This window comes from Coregonus clupeaformis, chromosome 5 (assembly GCF_020615455.1).
Source record: "Coregonus clupeaformis isolate EN_2021a chromosome 5, ASM2061545v1, whole genome shotgun sequence".
Classification (NCBI taxonomy): Eukaryota; Metazoa; Chordata; class Actinopteri; order Salmoniformes; family Salmonidae; genus Coregonus; species Coregonus clupeaformis.
Window position 1 is genome coordinate 19,249,801 of NC_059196.1, and position 22,753 is coordinate 19,272,553.

At 44.4% G+C, this 22,753-nt stretch overlaps 1 protein-coding gene across 4 annotated transcripts in view; it reads right to left on the reverse strand.

Moving 5' to 3' along the window:
- Positions 1–736: 736 nt before the first annotated feature.
- The window catches only part of pds5b (PDS5 cohesin associated factor B), an 86,020-nt gene continuing 64,003 nt past the window's right edge, over positions 737–22,753 (reverse strand). For 2 of the 4 annotated variants that reach the window (XM_041874303.2, XM_041874289.2), the window contains exons 19-35: positions 22,105–22,265; positions 21,828–21,951; positions 21,411–21,569; positions 21,186–21,254; positions 20,918–21,054; positions 20,509–20,632; positions 20,022–20,226; positions 12,685–12,799; positions 10,071–10,203; positions 9,703–9,822; positions 5,154–5,216; positions 4,803–4,942; positions 2,870–3,173; positions 2,295–2,473; positions 1,956–2,057; positions 1,697–1,775; positions 737–1,479 (exon numbers count right to left, since the gene is read on the reverse strand). In XM_041874303.2, coding sequence (XP_041730237.2) covers positions 1,450–1,479; positions 1,697–1,775; positions 1,956–2,057; positions 2,295–2,473; positions 2,870–3,173; positions 4,803–4,942; positions 5,154–5,216; positions 9,703–9,822; positions 10,071–10,203; positions 12,685–12,799; positions 20,022–20,226; positions 20,509–20,632; positions 20,918–21,054; positions 21,186–21,254; positions 21,411–21,569; positions 21,828–21,951; positions 22,105–22,265 — 2,244 coding nt within the window. In that variant the 3' untranslated portion in view covers positions 737–1,449. Of the gene's footprint in view, positions 1,480–1,696; positions 1,776–1,955; positions 2,058–2,294; positions 2,474–2,869; positions 3,174–4,802; positions 4,943–5,153; positions 5,217–9,702; positions 9,823–10,070; positions 10,204–12,684; positions 12,800–20,021; positions 20,227–20,508; positions 20,633–20,864; positions 21,055–21,185; positions 21,255–21,410; positions 21,570–21,827; positions 21,952–22,104; positions 22,266–22,753 lie in introns of those variants that run through there. The other 2 variants (XM_041874294.2, XR_006658211.1) reach the window with 2 other exon arrangements.

Here is a 22,753-nt window from a genome sequence, read left to right on the forward strand (position 1 = left end):
CACTTCACCAATTTGGACTATTTTCTGTATGTCCATTACATGAAATCCAAATAAAAATCAATTTAAATTACAGGTTGTAACGCAACAAAATAGGAAGAAACGCCAAGGGGGATGAATAATTTTGCAAGGAACTGTACGTATACTGAACAAAAATATAAACGCAACATGCAACAACTTCAAAGATTTTTCTGAGTTACATTTCATATAAGCAAATCAGTCAATTGAAATAAATAAATGAGGCCCTAATCTTTGTATTTTACATGACTGGGCAGGGGCACAGCCATGGGTGGGCCTGAGAGGCATAGGCCCACCCACTTGGGAGCCAGGCCCAGCAAATCAGAATGAGTTTTTCCCCACTAAAGGGCTTTATTACAGACAGAAATACTCCTTTATTCAGCTCATGAAACATGGGACCAGCACTTTACATGTTGCGTTTATATTTCTGTTCAGTGTACATAGCTACCTCAATTACCTCATACCCCTGTGTATAGCCATGTTATTTTTACTCGTTATTCACTGTGTATTTATTCCTCATGTCACTATTTTCATTTTTTATCTTTAACTCTGCATTGTTGGAAAAGGCCCCGTAAGTAAGCATTTCACTGTTAGTCTACATCTGTTGTTTACGAAGCATGTGACAAATAATATTTGATTAGGCACACAGCCATCATGCAGCATGACCAATACCCCTAGCAGAGCTTCCATGTTCCACAGAGGAATACAAAGGAAACACATATTTCATATAGAATATTTTATTGATTAAACAGACTGGAAAAATGTATGAGGAAATTGCATTTCCTCTCTGCACACAGCCAAAAACAAATTTCAATTAGTTGAAATTGTATTATTTTCTATTTAATACTCTTCTTTCTCCGTCTCAAAACACTGATAAAACAATACTGGGCAGCAAAATGGACCAAATACTTGATTTAATCTTGGATTGATCACTTGTTTTAATCGTATTATGTATTGGCACCTTTGCACATGCACAATATAATGCAAACAGGAGTACACAAACGAAGTAACAAAAACAAATTAAAAAATAAACTTAACAAATCAAATCTACAACACTGTTTTTTCCTCGTCACAGAACGATACAGAAAAAAGCACCTGAAAAATACTGAAAAATGAGTTGATTCCAAACATTCACTATGACAGTTAGAGCTGATGCGATATCTTAAAGCTGGGAGATAAAAGCTACACAACTGCCTCCCCAGCACAGGGGGGAAAAAAGCCAAGAGAGACTATTTACATTTATTTTCATCAGTTTGGATCGTTCACGTGGTCGGCGGCACACATAACTACGTTAGACAAACCAAGGTGGATGTGTGTGTGGCAAAGCTTAACAACTGAACATCAAGGACACATGCATGTACAGCTCCTCTCCATCTGTCCTCATTCTCCTGGTCACAGTCCTCCTGACAGTGGAGAAAAAACACGCTCTCTGTCTCATCTTCTCCTGCCCGTCTTCCTTTGCACCTGGGGACAACAACAGCATGGAGATCCTGGTTAGAAAGTCCAATAGACATATATAAAGATGTTACCAGCACAGCTGAGAGATGGCACATTGAGGTGGGTGAGGGAGTGGAGGAGGACATGAAGGAGGGTGACGAGGTGGGTAAGGGGAGGGGGCTGAGAGTGTAGGGTGAGGCGGGGACTGGAGGTTGAGGGGGAGGTGAGGGGTGGGTCTACTTACTTTGGGTGTGGTCTTGCTCTCCTCCTCTTCCTGACTCTGAGACATCTCCATCTCCTCCACCTTGGACTTGTTCTCTTTACTGAAACACACAGCAGGTCATTGTACTACAGCGAAACAACAGCCTGCTACTCACTGAGTGTAAGGGTTTACATTGAAGTCAAGTCAAAACAAAAACCTGTAAACAGCAACTCAAGGCACTGAATTAATTCAAAATATAAAGGATAATGAATGAATTTGAAGAAAATGCAACACAAGTTACAGATTTTTCTTGGCTGGCTGTCGCTGTGATTTGGGAGGTCTCCCCCGTCTTTTCTGTGGAGTGGATTCTGCAGAGTCGTCTGTGGCCTTTGAGGCCTCCACTCTGTAAAAAAACACAAACAGCAACAAAATGTCACAAAAGATTCCCTATACACACCTTGGGAGCATGTTAGGAGTTGGCTATGGATTTATCAACCTGTCAATGTGTCCATCTAGACCAGGGACCTGAAACCCGCGGCTCCAGAGCCACATACGGCTCTGCGGCAATCTACAATTAGTCATTCAAAAAGTAATTAGTAGACTATAATACTAGTTAGATCAGAATCCAGAGGGATCTCACCTCTGCTGCGACCGCCGTGGTGCCCTGCCTCCTCTCTGCACCGTGGGCTTCACTTCCATGTTCTCACTGCTTCCATCTTCTTCCTCTCCCTGCTCCTCTTCCTCCTCCTCAGCTTGACAAGCAGCCTTCTTTCGGCCCCTCGTGCCCTTGGTAAGTGTGTCATCCTTGGCCTTAGCAGCCTCAATAATGATAATAATAGATTTTATTCCAACTAACTTTCAAGAACACTTTATAGTGTAAAAGTATTAAATACAAGAACAGATCAAACAACCGCAACAAGACCCACAGTCTTGTTGTAAACATTAGTTGCTTTCCAGACCATCTTTATAGCAGTGGCGCTATTAAGATGGTCTGTATAAACACTTCTCTGAGTATTGTGAGATCTGATAAATTATGTGATCTGTGTTGAAGATAAGTTGGATAGCAACCATTAAGTGTGAAGTTCAAGATTTTACAACTTGATGTTAGATGGTTCCTCACCCTGAAAGTAGTCTATGGGCCACTAAAATCAAGTTGTAAAATCCTGAACTTCCCCATTAAAATAAGGCAACCGGGGTTAAAAAACAAAATGGCACCTTCAGGGGCCGTCCCCTGCGACCTCTTTTGGGAGGATTGTTCTGCTCGTCTTCCGTCTCCAGAGTGGTGTCTGCGGCACTGGTCTCGGACCACGGCTCCTCCCCCTCACTGGTGTTAGCCGCCGGCTCCTTCTTCCGCCCTCGTTTGGGCTTAGCCTCCTGGCCTGCCTTGTCCTCCTGGCTGGCAGCGGCGGCCCCTCGTTTGCGTCCCCGGCCGGGCTTGCTGTCGCCATCCTGAGCAGCCGGATTATTCATGACCGTGATATCCTCATTCTCACTGTGGTCCACCTCGGCACTGTCGATCCTGGGACATTAAGAGATAGTGTTTTATTATGCGTGTCTGCCTTGCCACAGGGACTGGGCAAAAAAATATGATTAACTGTAAGAGTGGTCTAGGGTGGTCTAAGCCAGTGGTTTCCAAACTGCGAGTGGTTTCCAAACTGCCAGTGGTTTCCAAACTGCCAGTGGTTTCCAACAGAGTAACTGTAGGACAAAAGGTAACATTCCTGCCCTCATTTGTGGAAGCAGCAGTGAACGGACTTGACCCTTTTTTCTGCAGCTCTCCTGGAACATAGCTGCATTATACTGTACCTCCCAAGTAAATGTAGCTAAACAACACCTGCTACAGACTATAATACATGCACTTGTCCCCTCAAGGCAAAGTGGAAAGATTGACTAGTAGCGACATCCGTCTGTCTTCCCGCTCCCTCCACCTACGTATACAGCCCTATCATCTTTTATGTACACATCACTCCATTACCTGGCAGCACATACCCCATTCATCTATTCAGTTCAGATGTGACTCATTCCCTCTCTCCTGGATGATGTAAATGACAAGGGTTTTTTGAAGTATACAGCCTGGTGACAAACACGGTAGCTTGTTTTTCTTAGACTGGTGCAGAACCCGACGTCTCAATTACAAACACGTGCCACCGAATACTGAGGCTCTGACAAACAATTTGGATAAATGGGTGATCCATGTTGTCTCCCGAATAATCGAGAAAAATAAAAACCCAGCACTCTGGGTTAAATAGTCTTTCAGATACTTATTTCAACGAGTTACAGATCATATCAATCAATTTAAATAAATTCATTAGACCCTAATCTATGGATTTCACATGACTGGGGAGCCAGGCCCAGCCAAATCAGAATTATTTTTTCCCCCACAAAAGGGCTTTATTACAGACAGAAATACTCCTCAGTTTCATCAGCTGTCCGGTTGGCTGGTTTCAGACAATCCTGCAGGTGAAGAAGCTGGATGTGGAGGTCCTGGCGTGGTTACACATGGTCTGCGGTTGTGAGGCCGGTTGGATGTACTGCCAAATTCTCTAAAATGACTTGAGGCGGCTTATGGTAGAGAAATAAACAGAACATTATCTGGCAACGTCTCTGGTGGACATTCCTGCAGTCAGCATGCCAATTGCACGCTCCCTCAAAACATAAGACATCTGTGGCATTGTGTTGTGTGACAAAACTGCACATTTTAGAGTGGCCTTTTACTGTCCCCAGCACAAGGTGCACCTGTGTAATGATCATGCTGTTTAATCAGCTTCTTGATATGCCACACCTGTCAGGTGGATGGATTATATTGGCAAAGTATAAATGCTCACTAACAGGGATGTAAAGAAATGTGTGCCCAAAATTTGAGAGAAATAAGCTTTTTGTCCATATGGAAAATTTCGGGGATCTTTTATTTCCGCTCATGAAACATGGGACCAACAATTTACATGTTGTGTTTATATTATTGTTCAGTATATATTTCCTTTTAACACAGATGATGGCTTTGCCAAAACGTGTCGGTTTGACCTCTGCTGCTGCAAATGAATGAAATATCTAAAAGACCATGTTCAGTGAATCTGGGTTTTCTACTTTTCTATCTTATTGTTCTTATTTGACCTGAGAGCAGAGCACTAAAGGGGTCACTGACACTGACCTCCCTTTGCTGCGTCCAGGGGAGTCAGGGTTGGAGTTGCTGCTGGCGTTGCTGACCGTCTCCATGCAGCTCAGCTTGGTCTGCTTCCCGGCCGAGGCCAGGGGCTTGTTGACTGCCCCGAGCACGTTGGCCGCTTTGGGCTGGAGAGAGGAACACAGAGAGGAACAACATTACCTGAGGCAGCTGGCTAACGCATGGATGGATTTATTGCAAGTCCATAAGTGAAGTACACAGAGACCAAGAAACGCAGCAATAACATTTTATATTTAATTAATTCTTAGATTTTTCCAAACGTTTAAGCGGTGTCCTCGGGGGTGGGGGGGGACAACATATAGCAGACATGTCGCTTACCTTTCCTGGAGTGAAAAAGGACTTCATCTCTGGCGGGAGATAGTTTTTTGTATTACTGGCGTTCTGTAAGTGAACCAGAACAGATAGGATTGAGAGTAAAAGGGTTTCATCAATGATCTACAGTTGAAGTCGGAAGTTTACATACACTTAGGTTGGAGTCATTAAAACTCGTTTTTCAACCACTCCACAAATTTCTTGTTAACAAACTATAGTTTTGGCAAGTTGGTTAGGACATCTTCCTTGTGCATGACACAAGTAACTTTTCCAACAATTGTAAACAGACAGATTATTTCACTTATAATTCACTGTATCACAATTCCAGTGGGTCAGAAGTTTACATTCACTAAGTTGACTGTGCCTTTAAACAGCTTTAAACAAATTCCAGAAAATGATGTCATGGCTTTAGAAGCTTCTGATAGGCTAATTGACATAATTTGAGTCAATTGGAGGTGTACCTGTGGATGTATTTCAAGGCCTACCTTCAAACTCAGTGCCTCTTTGCTTGACATCATGGGAAAATCAAAATAAATCAGCCAAGACCTCAGAAAATGAATTGTAGACCTCCACAAGTCTGGTTCATCCTTGGGAGCAATTTCCAAACGCCTGAAGGTACCACGTTCATCTGTACAAACAATAGTACGCAAGTATAAACACCATGGAACCACGCAGCCATCATACCGCTCAGGAAGGAGACGTGTTCTGTCTCCTAGAGATGAACGTACTTTGGTGCGAAAAGTGCAAATCAATCCCAGAACAACAGCAAAGGACCTTGTGAAGATGCTGGAGGAAACAGGTACAAAAGTATCTATATCCACAGTAAAACAAGTCCTATATCGACATAACCTGAAAGGCCGCTCAGCAAGGAAGAAGCCACTGCTCCAAACCGCCATAAAAAAGCCAGGCTACGGTTTGCAACTGCACATGGGGATAAAGATCGTACTTTTTGGTCCTCTAGTCTGATGAAACAAAAATATAACTGTTTGGCCATAATGACCATCGTTATGTGTGGAGGAAAAAGGGGGTACTTGCAAGCCGAAGAACAACATCCCAACCGTGAAGCACAGGGGTGGCAGCATGATGCTGTGGGGGTGCTTTGCTGCAGGAGGGACTGGTGCACTTCACAAAATAGATGGCATCATGAGGAAGGAAAATTATGATGATATATTTAAGCAACATCTCAAGACATCAGTCAGGAAGTTAAAGCTTGGTCGCAAATGGGTCTTCCAAATGGACAAGCATACTTCCAAAGTTGTGGCAAAATGGCTTAAGGACAACAAAGCCCTGACCTCAATCCTATAGAACATTTGTGGGCAGAACTGAAAAAGCGTGTGCGAGCAAGGAGGCCTACAAACCTGACTCCGTTACGCCAGCTCTGTCAGGAGGAATGGGCCAAAATTCACCCAACTTATCGTAGGAAGCTTGTGGAAGGCTACCCGAAACGTTTGACCAAAGTTAAACAATTTAAAGGCAATACTAATTGAGTGTATGTAAACTTCTGACCTACTGGGAATGTGATGAAAGCTGAAATAAATAATTCTCTCTACTGTTGCCACGGTCATCCCCCTCTTCAAAGGGGGTGACACTCTAGATCCAAACTGTTACAGACCTATATCCATCCTGCCCTGCCTTTCGAAAGTATTTGAAAGCCAAGTTAACAAACAGATCACCGACCATTTCGAATCCCACCGTACCTTCTCCGCTATGCAATCCGGTTTCCGAGCTGGTCATGGGTGCACTTCAGCCACGCTCAAGGTCCTAAACGATATTATAACCGCGATCGATAATAGACAGTACTGTGCAGCCGTCTTCATCGACCTGGCCAAGGCTTTCGACTCTGTCAACCACCGCATTCTTATTGGCAGACTAAATAGCCTTGGTTTCTCAAATGACTGCCTCGCCTGGTTCACCAACTACTTCTCAGATAGAGTTCAATGTGTCAAATCGGAGGGCCTGTTGTCTGGACCTATGGCAGTCTCAATGGGGGTGCCACAGGGTTCAATTCTCGGGCCGACTCTTTTCTCCGTGTATATCAATGATGTCGCTCTTGCTGCTGGTGACTCTCAGATCCACCTCTACGCAGACGACACCATTTTGTATACATCTGGCCCTTCATTGGACACTGTGTTAACAAACCTCCAAACGGGCTTCAATGCCATACAACACTCCTTCAGTAGCCTCCAACTGCTCTTAAACACTAGTAAAACTAAATGCATGCTCTTCAATCGAACGCTGCTGGCACCCGCCCACCCGACTAGAATCACTACTCTCGACGGGTCTGACCTAGAGTATGTGGACAACTACAAATACCTAGGTGTCTGGTTAGACTGTAAACTCTCCTTCCAGACTCACATTAAGAATCTCCAATCCAAAGTTAAATCTAGAATAGGCTTCCTATTTCGCAACAAAGCCTCCTTTACTCATGCTGCCAAACATGCCCTCGTAAAACTGACTATCCTACCGATCCTTGACTTCGGCGATGTCATTTACAAAATAGCCTCCAACACTCTACTCAGCAAATTGGATGTAGTCTATCACAGTGCCATCCGTTTTGTCTCCAAAGCCCCATACACTACCCACCACTGTGACCTGTACGCTCTTGTTGGCTGGTCTTCACTACATGTTCGTCGTCAAACCCACTGGCTCCAGGCCATCTATAAATCACTGCTAGGCAAATCCCCGCCTTATCTTAGCTCATTGGTCACCATAGCAGCACCCACCCGTAGTCTGCGCTCCAGCAGGTATATCTCACTGGTCATCCCCAAAGCCAACACCTCCTTTGGCCGCCATTCCTTCCAGTACTCTGCTGCCAATGACTGGAACGAATTGCAAAAATCTCTGAAGCTGGAGACTCTTATCTCCCTCACTAACTTTAAGCATCAGTTGTCAGAGCACCTTACCGATCACTGCACCTGTACACAGCCCATCTGAAATTAGCCCACCCAACTACCTCATCCCTATATTGTTATTTATTTAGCTCTTTTGCACCCCAGTATCTCTATTTGCACATAATCTCTTGCACATCTAGCCTTCCAGTGTTAATACTAATTGTAATTATTTTGCACTATAGCCTATTTATTGCCTTACCTCCATAACTTGCTACATTTGCACACACTGTATATATATTTTCTGTTGTATTTTTGACTTTATGTTTAGTTTTACCCCATATGTAACTCTGTGTTGTTGTTTTTATCGCACTGCTTTGCTTTATCTTGGCCAGGTCGCAGTTGTAAATGAGAACTTGTTCTCAACTGGCTTACCTGGTTAAATAAAGGTGAAATAATATTCAGATATTTCACATTCTTAAAATAAAGTGGTGATCCAAACTGACCTAAGACAGGGAATTTTTACTAGGATTAAATGTCAGGAATTGTGAAAAACAGAGTTTAAATGTATTTGGCTAAGGTGTATGTAAACTTCCGACTTCAACTGTATATTAACATATATGAATATGTATGCCTATAGTTGTCATACCATAATAGATAGTATGATATACACTGAGTGTACAAAACATTAGGAACACATTGATAATATTGAGTTGCACCCCCTTTTCCCCCCAGAAAAGCCTAAATTTGTCGGGGCATGGACTCTACAAGGTGTCGAAAGCATTCCACAGGGATGCTGGCCCATGTTGACTCCACAGTTGTGTAGAACTGCAATGCTGCTGGGTTTTTCACGCTCAACAGTTTCCCGTGAGTGTCAAGAATAGCCCACCACCCAAAGGACATCCAGCTTGACACCTTGTAGAGTCCATGCCCCGACGAATTGACGCTGTTCTGAGGGAAAAAAGGGGGTGCGACTCAATATTAGGAAGGTGTTCCTAATGTTTTGTACACTCAGTGTGTGTGCGCGCATGCTACAAACACTTGAGGTTTCCTCTAGTCTACACTGAGTGTACAAAACATTAGGAACACCTTCCTAATATTGAGTTGCACCCCCTTTTTTCCCTTAGAACAGCCTCAATTCGTCGGGGCATGGACTCTACAAGGTGTTGAAAGCGTTCCACAGGGATACTGGCCCATGTTAACGCCAATGCTTCCCACAGTCGTTAAGTTGGCTGGATGTTCTTTGGGTGGTGGACCATTCTTGATGCACACGGGAAACTGTTGCGCGTGGAAAAACCCAGCAGCATTGCAGTTCTTGACACACTCAAACCGTTGCGCCTGGCACCTATTGTTAAACATGTATGTGACAAATAAAATTTGATTTGATTGATTTGATACCCCGTTCAAAGGCACTTAAATATTTTGTCTTGCCCATTCACCCTCTGAATGGCACACACACAATCTATGTCTAAAGGCTTAATCATTCTTTAACCTGTCTCCTCCCCTTCATCTACACTGATTGAAGTGGATTTAACAGGTGACATCAATAAGGGATTACAACTTTCACCTGGTCAGTTTATGTCATGGAAAGACGTGGTGTTCCTAATGTTTTGTACACTCAGCGTATAGGTAATGATCCCCAAATGGTGTAATGTGATTGCACTAGCCAATACAAACATATACAGTATACCACAATAAAAACAACACAACATATTAAGGATGGCTACCTTGTCCGGCTGAGTGAAGAAGCGAGCGGGCAGGACAGGGTCTTTTGGTGACTCCAGACTGTATGTAGTGCTCTTGGATATGACAATGTTCATGGCCACATCACACACTGTGTACAGTTTCTGAGGAGAGAGAACCCAGGTTAGAAATCATTTCTACAACCACCGTCGTTATCAAAATGGATAATGTGGATAAGAGCAGAGCACAGTGTCTGGTTAAAGGGAAAGGATCCCTGTCATCTTGTTGATTACTCCTGCAGGTCTCTCTTGCAAAAGAGTTGATCTCAATCATGAGACCCTTGTTAAATTAACTTAAAAATCAATCAATCTAATTATCTCTCCTGTCAGAGCCGTGGCGGTGGTACAGCTACCTCGTTAATCCTGGTGTCGTTGGGTGCCTGTCTGTCTTTCGTCTGTTTGATGTTCTCCACCATCTTCCTAATAAAGGCATGGCTGTTGTTATCGTTCTTAGCCATGATGATCTCCAGGACAAACCACAGGGACCTGCAGAGGACAGGACAAGACTCATTCATCCAACTAAGAAGAAGGACATTGTGATCTTGTGGACAATCAGAGCCTTACAAGTGAGCTGAGCGAAGACCCAGCCAAAACCCTCTTTCGAAGAGGGCTTGGGTTCGACAGAGATAGACGACGAACAAAGGTATCCACACGTAGATACATTCATGATTTCTTACTCCAAACGGGCAGTGGTTCATGAGCAAAGTCAATGATTACTGTGAGCGTAGTTTCCAAATGTACGATAAGTGTTGTGCTCTCTACCCCTCCCTCTTTTGGTAAACAAGCAGTCATGTTGTTGTTAGTCCGCTAGGGACCTTTTTCTCATGTATTAACTGTGTATGTTATTCTGTTTTATTATTTAGTTAACTAGTAAATAAATAATTAAACCAATTTGTGTTTGCTGAATCATAAGTAAAGCTGGGGCTTTTGCGGATCCAAGAAGGTTACAACCGTTTAGAATGATATGATAAGAGGTTATGAATTAATACGTTGACTGTTTTATGGATGTGATAGGTAAAGACCTTTAGAGTTTAATTCGGGAGATGGTAACTCTTTAAACTTCTTCCGTGGAGAATGCCAAGAGTGTGCAAAGCTGTCATCAAGGCAAAGGGTGGCTATTTGAAGAATCTCAAATATAAAATATATTTTCTTTGTTTAACACTTTTTTGGTTACTACATGATTCCATATGTGTTATTTCATAGTTTTGATGTCTTCACTATTATTCTACAATGTAGAAAATAGTAAAAATAAAGAACAACTCTGGAATGAGTAGGTGTGTCCAAACTTTTGACTGGTAACGTAAGTATTCAGCCCCTTTACTCAGTACTTTGTTGAAGCACCTTTGGCAGCAATTACAGCATTGAGTCTTCTTGGGTATGACGCTAAAAGCTTGGCACACCTGTATTTGGGGAGTTTCTCCCATTCTTCTCTGCAGATCCTCTCAAGCTCTGTCAGGTTAGATGGGGAGCATTGCTGCACAGCTATTTTCAGGTCTCTGAAGAGATGTTCGATCGGGTTCAAGTCCGGGCACTGGCTGGGCCACTCAAGGACATTCAGAGACTTGTCCCGAAGCCACTCCTGCGTTGTCTTGGCTGTGTGCTTAGGGTCATTGTCCTGTTGGAAGGGGAACCTTCACCCCAGTCGGAGGTTCTGAGCGCTCTGGAACAGGTTTAATCAAGGATCTCTCTCTGTACTTTGCTCCGTTCATCTTTGCCTCGATCCTGACTAGTCTCCCAGTCCCTGCCACTAAAAAACATCCCCACAGCATGATGCTGCCACCACCATGCTTCACCATAGGGATGGTGCCAGGTTTCCTCCAGACGTGACGCTTGGCATTCAGGCCAAAGAGTTAAATCTTGGTTTCATCAGACCAGAGAATCTTGTTTCTCATGGTCTGACAGTCTTTAGGTGCCTTTTGGCAAACTCCAAGAGGGTTGTCATGTGCCTTTTTACTGAGGAGTAGCTTCTGTCTGGCCACTCTACCATAAAGGCCTGATTGGTGGAGTGCTGCAGAGATGGTTGTCCTTCTGGAAGGTTCTTCCATCTCCACAGAGGAACTCTAGAGCACTGTCAGAGTGACCATCAGGTTCTTGGTCATCTCCCTGACCAAGGCCCTTCTCCCCCGATTGCTCAGTTTGGCCGGGCGGCCAGCTCTAGGAAGAGTCTTGGTGGTTCCAAACATCTTCCATTTAAGAATGATGGAGGCCACTGTGTTCTTGGGGCCCTTCAATGCTGCGGAATTTTTTTTGGTACCCTTCCCCAGATCTGTGCCTCGACACAATTCTGTCTCGGAGAGCTACGGAGAATTCGTTCGACCTCATGGCTTGGTTTTTGCTCTGACATGCACTATCAACTGTGGGACCTTATATAGACAGGTGTGTGCCTTTCCAAATCATGTCCAATCAATTGAATTCACCACAGGTGGACGCCAATGAAGTTGTAGAAACATCTCAAGGATGATCAATGGAAACAGGATGCACCTGAGCTCAATTTCGAGTCTCATAGCAAAGGGGCTGAATACTTATGTAAATAAGGTATTTCTGTTTTTAATATTTAATACATGTGCAAAAATTTCTAAAAACCTGTTTTTGCCTTGTCATTATGGGGTAGTGTGTGTAGATGGCTGAATAATTTAAAAAAATTAATCCATTTTTGAATAAGGATGTGGAAAAAGTCAAGGGGTCTGAATACTTTCCGAAGGCACTGTATGTAGGGTTATGTACGCTATTTAGTTGCACATTTTTTACGTCACCATTAGAATTTGGCCTTCAATGTTGGCTGTATGGTTCATTTCAATGTTTGATATCAATATGTTAACTCATGAAACCACACTGATCCTTTGTTTTAGGTAAACAATACATGCTTTTGCTCATTGGTGTGGGGAGGTGTGCCCCTTTTTGTGCAATGTCATTTCTGGGCAATTTTTCATTTAGAAAATGTTCTGTATTGTCAGATTAGCCACTCACTCCTTGATGTCTTTGAGCTGCTCGATGTCCTGCACCTTGACGTAGTCTGGGTCGTGAACTAGAAGGTGGATGGCGTACGGCACCACGTACTCTGGCAGCAGAGAGAACAGCTTCTCTACAAGAAGAACACACACGAGCAGAAACACAAACACGCACATGCACGCACGAGCACGCACGAGCACACACGCGCACAAACACACAAATCATGATGACCATGCCACACAGCGCTATGGCAGACTGCTGACTACAGTGACAAGTGTGGGGTAGGCAGTCAACAATCAACAATTACAATGTTTGATCTATCCCTAGGGTCAAGAGTTTTTCCTGACAACATAATGAGACCAGGAAAACCCCCAGGCTCTAGGTAGAGATGTTTAAAGAGAGAGTTCACTTTTTTTGTCGTATAAGTTTTCTTATTTTCAATTGACCTAGGCTGTTCTCATTTCATTTTAGGTCGATCTAATTAGCATAATACAAATAATCCCCATTAAAATCTGGCAGTTTAATCTAGAGATCTGTTATTCTTTTTGCATTGGATGCGTCTCAATCCACCGCATCTGCTTATGTCACACTTCCGCATCTGCGGTTAAAGGTGACAGAGCTACAGCAGTATTTGTCAGAACATGAGACATCCCGAAAATCTGTCTTCTCACAGAATCGTCTGTTGCGCCTGAACGGTTTGTGTCAAACTATTATGACCCCTCTATGGAAAGATGAGACTCATGTCGGTTGTTTTGCTCTAGTACGCCCACAGGCCTCACAAGAATCGTCTGAAGGTCCCCCGGTACCCGTTGAAAAAATGAATGGAAGTACAGTGCATTCAGAAAGTATTCAGACCCCTTGACTTTTTCCACATTGTTACATTACAGCCTTATTCTAAAATGGATTAAATAAATAAAAATCCTAATCAATCTACACTAGTCTCCCAGTCCCTGCCACTGAAAAACTTCCCCACAGCATGATGCTGCCACCACCATGCTTCACCGTAGGGATGGTGCCAGGTTTCCTCCAGATGTGACGCTTGGCATTCAGGCCAAAGACTTCAATCTTGGTTTCATCAGACCAGAGAATCTTGTTTCTCATGGTCTGAGAGTCCTTTAGGTGCCTTTTGGCAAACTCCAAGCAGGCTGTCATGTGCCTTTAACTGAGGAGTGGCTTCCGTCTGGCCAATCTACCATAAAGGCCTGATTGTATTTCTATTTATTATGGATCCCCATCAGCTGCTGCCAAGGCAGCAGCTACTCTTCCTGGGGTCTGGCAAAATTAAGGCAGTTATACAATTGTAAAAACATTACAATACATTCATTACATAATTCACAACACACTAAATGTGTGCCCTCAGGCCCATACTCCACAACACAAAATCCTTCTGTACGTGTGTGTATAGTGCGTATGTTACCGCTGTTCCATAATGTATATTTTTATCTGTTTAAAAAAAAAATCGGATTCTACTGCTTGCATCAGTTACCTGCTGTGGAATAGAGTTCCATGTAGTCATGGCTCTATGTAGTACTGTGTGCCTCCCATAGTCTGTTCTGGACTGTGAAGAGACCTCTGGTGGCATGTCTTGTGGGGTATGCATGGGTGTCTGAGCTGTGTGCTAGTTGTTTAAACAGACAGCTCGGTGCTTTCAACATATCAATACCTCTCACAAATACAAGTAGTGATGAAGTCAATCTCTCCTCTACTTTGAGCCAGGAGAGATTGACATGCATATTATTAATGTTTGCTCTCTGCGTACATCTAAGGGCCAGCCGTGCTGCCCTGTTCTGAGCCAATTGTAATTTTCCTAAGTCCCTCTTTTTGGCACCTGACCACACGACTGATCGGTAGTCCAGGTGTGACAAAACTAGAGCCTGTAGGACCTGCCTTGTTGATAGTGCTGTTAAGAAGGTAGAGCAGCGCTTCATTATGGACAGACTTCTCCCCATCCTAGCTACTGTTGTATCAATTTGTTTTGACCAAGACAGTTTACAATCCAGGGTTACTCCAAGCAGTTTAGTCACCGCAACTTGCTTATTTTCAACATTATTTATTACAAGATTTAGTTGAGGTTTAGGGTTTAGTGAATGATTTGTCCCAAATACAATGCTTTTAGTTTTTGAAATATTTAGGACTAACTTATTCCTTGCCACCCATTCTGAAACTAACTGCAGATCTTTGTTAAGTGTTGCAGTAATTTCAGTTGCTGTAGTAGCTGACGTGTATAGTGTTGAGTCATCCGCATACATAGACACACTGGCTTTACTCAAAGCCAGTGGCATGTCGTTAGTAAAGATTGAAAAAAGTAAGGGGCCAAGACAGCTGCCCTGGGGAATTCCTGATTCTACCTGGATTATGTTGGAGAGGCTTCCATTAAAAAACACCCTCTGTGTTCTGTTAGACAGGTAACTCTATCCACAATATAGCAGGGGGTGTAAAGACATAACACATACGTTTTTCCAGCAGAAGACTATGATCGATAATGTCAAAAGCCGCACTGAAGTCTAACAAAACAGCTCCTGGAATCTTCTCTCATACAATCAGTCATTTGTGTAAGTGCTGTGCTTGTTGAATGTCCTTCCCTATAAGCGTGCTGAAAGTCTTGTCAGTTTGTTCACTGTAAAATAGCATTGTTTCTGGTCAAACAATTTCCCCCAAAACTTTACTAAGGGTTGGTAACAGGCTGATTGGTTGGCTATTTGAGCCAGTATTGGGGGCTTTACTATTCTTAGGTAGCGGAATGACTTTTGCTTCCCTCCAGGCCTGATGGCACACACTTTCTAGTAGGCTTAAATTGAAGATTTGGGAAATAGGAGTGGCAATATCGTCCGCTATTATCCTCAGTATTTTTCCATCCAAGTTGTCAGACCCCGGTGGCTTGTCATTGTTGATAGACAACAACTATTTTTTCACCTCTTCCACACTCACTTTGGTTGTCCTTCTGGAAGCTTCTCCCATTTCCACAGAGGAACTCTGGAGCTCTGTCAGAGTGACCATCGGGTTCTTGGTAACTTCCCTGACCAAGGCACTTCTCCCCCGATTGCTCAGTTTGGCCGGGCGGCCAGCTCTAGGAAGAGTCTTGGTGGTTCCAAACTTCTTCCATTTAAGAATGATGGAGGCCACTGTGTTCTTGGGGCCCTTCAATGCTGCAGACATTTTTTGGTACCCTTCCCCAGATCTGTGCCTCGACACAATCCTGTCTCGGAGCTCTACTGAAAATCCCTTCGACCTCATGGCTTGGTTTTTGCTCTGACATGCACTGTCAACTGTGGGACCTTATATAGACAGGTACACAAATCAAATCAAATTGTATTTGTCACATACACGTGTTTAGCAAATGTTATTGCGGGTGTAGCGAAATGCTTGTGCTTCTAGCTCCGACAGTGCAGTAATATCTAACAAGTAATATCTAACCATTTCACAACATATATCCAATACACACAAATATAGTAAGGAATGGAATTTAAGAATATATACATTTATGGACAAGCAATGACAGAGCGGCATGGACTAAGATACAGTAGAATATTATAGAACAGAATACATATGAGATGAGTAGTGCAAGATATGTAAACATTATTAAAGTGACTAGTGTTCCATTTCTTAAAGTGGCCAGCGATTTCAATAGGCAGCAGCAGCCTCTAATGTGCTAGTTATGGCTATTTAGCAGCTTTGATGCACCTGTACTGACCTCGTCTTCTGGATGATAGCGGGGTGAACAGGCAGTGGCTCGGGTGGTTGATGTCCTTGATTATCTTTTTGGCCTTCCTGTGACATCGGGTGCTGTAGGTGTCTTGGAGGGCGGGTAGTTTGCCCCCGTTAATGCGTTCGGCAGACCGCACCACCCTCTGGAGAGCCCTGCGGTTGCCGGCGGTGCAGTTGCCATACCAGGCGGTGATACAGCCCAACAGGATGCTCTCAATTGTGCATCTGTAAAACTTTGTGAGGGTTTTAGGTGCCAAGCCAAATTTATTCAGCCTCTTGAGTTTGAAGAGGCTCTGTTTCGCCTTCTTCACCAAACTGTCTGCGTGGGTGGACCATTTCAGTTTGTCAGTGATGTGTACGCCAAGGAACTTGAAGCTTTCCACCTTCTCTACTGCGGTCCCGTCAATGTGGATAGAGGGGTCCACCCTCTGCTGTTTCCTGAAGTCCACGATCATCCTATGTTTTGTTGACGTTGAGTGAGAGGTTATTGTCCTGGCACCACACTCCCAGAGCCCTCACCTCAGTCTCGTCATTGTTGGTAATCAAGCCTACTACTGTTGTGTCGTCTGCAAACTTGATGATTGAGTTGGAGGCGTGCTTGGCCACGCAGTCATGGGTGAACAGGGAGTACAGGAGGGGGCTGAGCACGCACCCTTGTGGGGCCCCAGTGTTGAGGATCAGCAAAGTGGAGATGTTGTTTCCTACCTTCACCACCTGGGGGCGGCCCATCAGGAAGTCCAGGACCCAGTTGCACAGTGCGGGGTTCAGACCCAGGGCCTTGAGCTTAATGATGAGCTTGGAGGGTACGATGGTGTTGTATGCTGAGCTATAATCAATGAACAGCATTCTTACATAGGTATTCCTCTTGTCCAGATGGGATATGGCAGTGTGCAGCGTGATGGCGATTGCATCGTCTGTGGATCTATTGGGGTGATAAGCAAATTGAAGCGGGTCTAGGGTGACAGGTAAGGTAGAGGTGATATGATCCTTGACTAGTCTCTCAAAGCACTTCATGATGACAGAGGTGAGTGCTACGGGGCGATAGTCATTTAGTTCAGTTACCTTTGCTTTCTTGGGTACAGGAACAATGGTGGCCATCTTGAAGCATGTGGGAACAGCAGACTGGGAAAGGGAGAGACTGAATATGTCCGTAAACACACCAGCCAGCTGGTCAGCGCATGCTCTGAGGACGCGGCTAGGGATGCCGTCGGGGCCAGCAGCCTTGCAGGGGTTAACATGCTTAAATGTCTTACTCACGTCGGCCATGGAGAAGGAGAGGCCACAGTCCTTGGTAGTGGGCCTCGTCGGTGGCACTGTGTTATCCTCAAAGCGGGCAAAGAAGGTGTTTAGCTTGTCTGGAAGCGAGACGTCGGTGTCGGCAACGTGGCTGGCTTTGTTTTTGTAGTCCGTGATTGTCTGTAGACCCTGCCACATACGTCTCGTGCCTGAGCCGTTGAATTGCGACTCCACTTTGTCTCTATGACGATGTTTTGCCAGTTTAATTGACTTGCGGAGTGAGTAGGTACACGGTTTGTATTCTGCCATATTCCCAGTTACCTTGCCATGGTTAAATGCGGTGGTTCGCGCTTTCAGTTTTGCGCGAATGCTGCCATCTATCCACGGTTTCTGGTTAGGGTAGGTTTTAATAGTCACAGTGGGCACTTCCTGATAAACTCAGTCACCGTTTCAGTGTATTCGTCTAAATTATTTTCGCAAGCTACCCGGAACATATCCCAGTCCAAGTGATCAAAACAATCTTGAAGCGTGGATTCCGATTGGTCAGACCAGCGTCGAATAGTCCTTAGCACGCGTACTTCCTGTTTGAGTTTCTGCCTATAGGAAGGGAGGAGCAAAATGGAGTCGTGGTCAGATTTGCCGAAAGGAGGGAGGGGGAGGGCTTTATAACCATCCCGGAAGTTCGTATAGCAATGGTCGAGGATTTTAGCAGCGCGAGTACAACAGTCGATATGTTGAAAGAACTTCGGCAGCCTAGTTCTCAAATTTACTTTGTTAAAATCCCCGGCTGCAATAAATGCAGCCTCAGGATATGTTGTTTCCAGTTTGCATAATGTCCAGTGAAGCTCTTTCAGGGCCGTTGTGGTATCGGCTTGAGGGGGGATATACACAGCCGTGACTATAACCGAAGATTATTATCTTGGGAGATAATACGGTCGGCATTTGATTGTGAGGTATTCTAGGTCGGGTGAACAAAAGGACTTGAGTTCCTGTATGTTACTACAATTACACCATGAGTCGTTAATCATGAAACACACACCTTCGCCCTTCTGCTTCCCGAAGATATATTTATTCCTGTCTGCGCGATGAACTGAGAACCCATCTGGCTGGACCGATTGACAGTATATCCCCAGAGAGCCATGTTTCCGTGAAACAAAGTATGTTACAGGCCTTGATGTCTCTCTGGAAAGAAATCCTTGCCCGGAGCTCGTCGACCTTGTTAACCAGAGACTGAACATTAGTCAGTAGTATACTTGGAAGCTGTGGGTGGTGTGCGCGCCTCCTAAGTCGAACCAGCAGGCCACTCCAAGTGCCTCTCCTCCGCCGGCGATGTTTTGGGTCAGCCGCTGGAATCAGTTAAATTGCCCTGGGGAGAGCAAACTAAGGATCTGCTTCGGGAAAGTCGTATTCCTGGTCGTAATGCTGGTGAGTTACCGCCGCTCTGATATCCAATAGTTTTTCCCGGCTGTATGTAATGATACAAAACACTTTGAGCTAATAATGTAAAAAATAATACATTAAAAAACAAAATACCACAAAGTTTCCTAAGAGCTAGTCGCGAGGTCGCCATCTTCATCGGCGCCAGTGTTCTAAATCATGTCCAATCAATTGAATTTACCACAGGTGGACTCCAATCAAATTGTAGAAACATCTCAAGGACGATCAATGGAAACAGGATGCACCCGAGCTCAATTTCGAGTCTCATAGAAAAGGGTCTGAATACTTATGTAAATAAGGTATCTGTTTTTTATTTGTAATACATTTGCAAAAATGTATAAAAACCTGTTTTTGCATTGTCATTATGTAGGTATTTTGGGTAGATTGATGAGGAAAAAAAGTATAATTGTATCAATTATAGAATAAGGCTGTAACGTAACAAAATGTGGAAAAAGTGAAAGGGTCTGAATAGTTTCCGAATGCACTGTATATATGGAGACTGTTTAGTGCCAAACATAAGTGGTTAAAAACATTTTAAAAAAAAACAAATTAACAAAAGTTTCCTGATCTTTCATATATCTCTCAGACTATTTGTTGTTCCATGTAGTGAATCTGTTATTCAACGTGTTTGTAATTTTTCATCCAATATATTTATTTAGAAAAAAAATGTATACTTCAAGGGGTTTTAAAATTCAAAATCAAATAGCTAAATTATCCTTGGTATGACCTTCTTAAAACAATTCCATTTGCTTAGTAGAACCCCCCCACCACCACCACCACCGCCCTGGCTTAGACAGGTTTTTGTTATATGTCCAGAGTCTCCTGGCTAGCATTTTTCGAGTATGTAGCAATGCTTGTGGTAATGTAATGCGGTGCATTCATATTCATACAAACAAATAATCTTGACTTTAAAAACAGTTAACTATCACTTTAAAACTCCAGGTCCTAAACTGGCATTTCTCCTGACCGTGTCTTACCACTGATGGCGGCGTGCTGTTTCAGGTACTCCCTCCTGAGGTTGATGTTTTTGACCAGACACTGACGTGCATGCGCCCGCCGCTCCTTCATGGGGTCCTTGGCGCACAGAGCGAACACAGCCAGGTACTCCAGGGGCAGACGCAGATGACATAGACCCCGGTGGAGCTTCTGGGCAAAGGCCTGCCGCACCTGATAACACTCGTCCTGGAGGAACAAACAGAGACGAGAACAGGATCATGTTCAGTTCGCAAGAAACTGAATAAAAACGGTCCAAAACAGTGAAACAGGAAGGTATTATCTAAAGATACATTTATATTGCCAATTAAATGAAGAACTAGTCCGAAATATGAACTGCAGTACAGAGCTAAGTACAGAATGCACTACAAAGGGGCTGCCCGTATGGTAATAATTTAAGCACAGAGCTGGTACTGCTCCAGGGTGATGATCTCATGGTAGCAGGAATCCTCTGTGTGTATGTATGCTTACGTTGATGACCAGAGCACAGAGCTGGTATTGCTCTAAGGTGATGATATCGTGGTAGCAGGGCTCCTGAGCCAGCTTCAGGACAGCACACCCCGCAGCCAGACGCAGCCGGGACATATCAGGCTTCCTACAACACACACACAAAACAAGGGGTTAGTTCACCTCACTCACAGAACATAGTCCTGAACATAGATTTCAAATGCAATTTTCAAAGTGGTTACAGACAGAAAGCAAAGCAGTCAGCAAAGATAGCCCTACTGTAAACAAACCCAGACGATCAGATTCAGCATAATAAAGAATGTAAAATAAATGAGTGCCTAGCTCTGGTCCAGGTCGTTAGCGCGCGTTCCTTTACTCACTTAGTGAAGGTATGCGCACTAACGACCTGGACCAGAGCTTATGAGTGCAGTACCCAATCTTGCCCTGCTCTGTCAGGTCCCCGTCACTGTTCAGTATGGCTGTTAGCATCCTCAGAGTGGAGTTGCCCGATTTACTCTGGTTGTTCTTGACTCCGAGAAGCCACCGCACCATCAGCTTGATGCCCTGGATCTGCATGGACACATAGACCGACAGACAGAGACAGACAGTAAGGTTTTGTTAAGTGTTGGGGGATGGTTTTTCACCATTGTACAGTCTATGTATGGCTTACTATATCTACATGGTCTGGAGAGTCCCTTTACCTTTGCCAGAGTTTCTGGGGAAACTTCATCATCCGGAACCCACAGCTTGGTTGTCTTGTTACCTGGTGCCTTAAAAACAATCAGAAATATCTATCATGTACCAGCAACACCCTTCATCAGTACCAGCAATATCCATGATTAGTACCAGACAGCAATATTCATAATCAGTATCAGAAATATCCATAATTAGTGCCAAAATATGAGGCCTGTGCCTTGGGGACATACCCTGTCGTTCATGAGCATATCCTTGACAATGAAGTTGGCCACCAGGGACTTGAGGGGCCCAGCGAACTGCTCTGGGGCCAGCAGGGACAGGTGGCCCAGGGTGGTGAGAGAGGTGATCAGCTCCTCATGGTCCGCCGTGCCCAGTCCCTTGTGGAGAGGCTGGAGGGACAGAAAAGTTCTTTTTATTTTTTATATATAGTAAAGTAGGGTTCACTCAATTAATCCAACACATACAATTATTTAAAACATGTGCAGGCAATACTTTACTAGCATTACCCAGATCCGTATGTGCAGGCATAGGCATCTCTTATGGTCGTTGTCATGCCAAACCTGACAATGACCATAGGAGTAGGCAAAAACAGCACAAACAGATCTAGAACCAGGCTAGAAATTAACGGTTATTGCGAAGAGCTGCACCTCGAAGATCTGTGCGAAGTGTGTGTCTCTGTTGGTGAACATGGCGTGGATACAGTGGATGGAGTACTTGGCCTGGCGAGGAGGACCCTTCTTGGCCTTCTGCTGTAGGACGGGTAACAACACCCTGGGGGCAGAAAGAGGGAGCAGGGTTCCATTACAATTCAGTCAATTCAGGAAGTAAACAAAAGGTCCAACTCTCCTGCTACATTAGGAAACACAGTGATGGTGGAAACAGCAGCCACCACTAGAACGGGCTTGAGTCCTACGAGAGACTTACGACTTGATGTGAGGGAAATTCTCCTCCAGTTTGGCGCCAGTGTTTTTGAAGATCTGCAGGGCGGCCTCTGCCGTCTTCTCGTCCTCCATCTTGAGACAGCCCAACAGAGATTCAAACGTCTCGGCAGAGTGGAACGACACCGGATGAGTAAACGACAGCACCTGGGGGAGGAAGAAGAGAGGACGGTGAATAAACTACAGGACCTGGGGGAGGGACCTATGGGACTCCCGAGTGACGCAGCGGTCCAAGGCACTGCATCTCAGTGCTAGAGGCGTCACTACAGACCCTGGCTCGATTCCAGGCTGTATCATAATCCGGCCGCGATTGGGAGTCCCATAGGGCGGCGCACAATTGGCCCAGCGTCGTCTGGGTTTGGCCGGGGTAGGCCGTCATTGTAAATAAGAATTTGTTCTTATCTGACTTGCCTAGTTAAATGAAGGTTAAATAAAATAAAAAGAAGAGAGGAGGGTGAGTAAATGACAGGACTGGGGAGGAAGAGATGGTCCGGTGTAGCTCAGTTGGTAGAGCATGGCGCTTGCAACGCCAGGGTTGTGGGTTCGTTTCCCACGGGGGGCCAGTATGACAAACTAAATGTATGCACTCACTAACTGTAAGTCGCTCTGGATAAGAGCGTCTGCTAAATGACTAA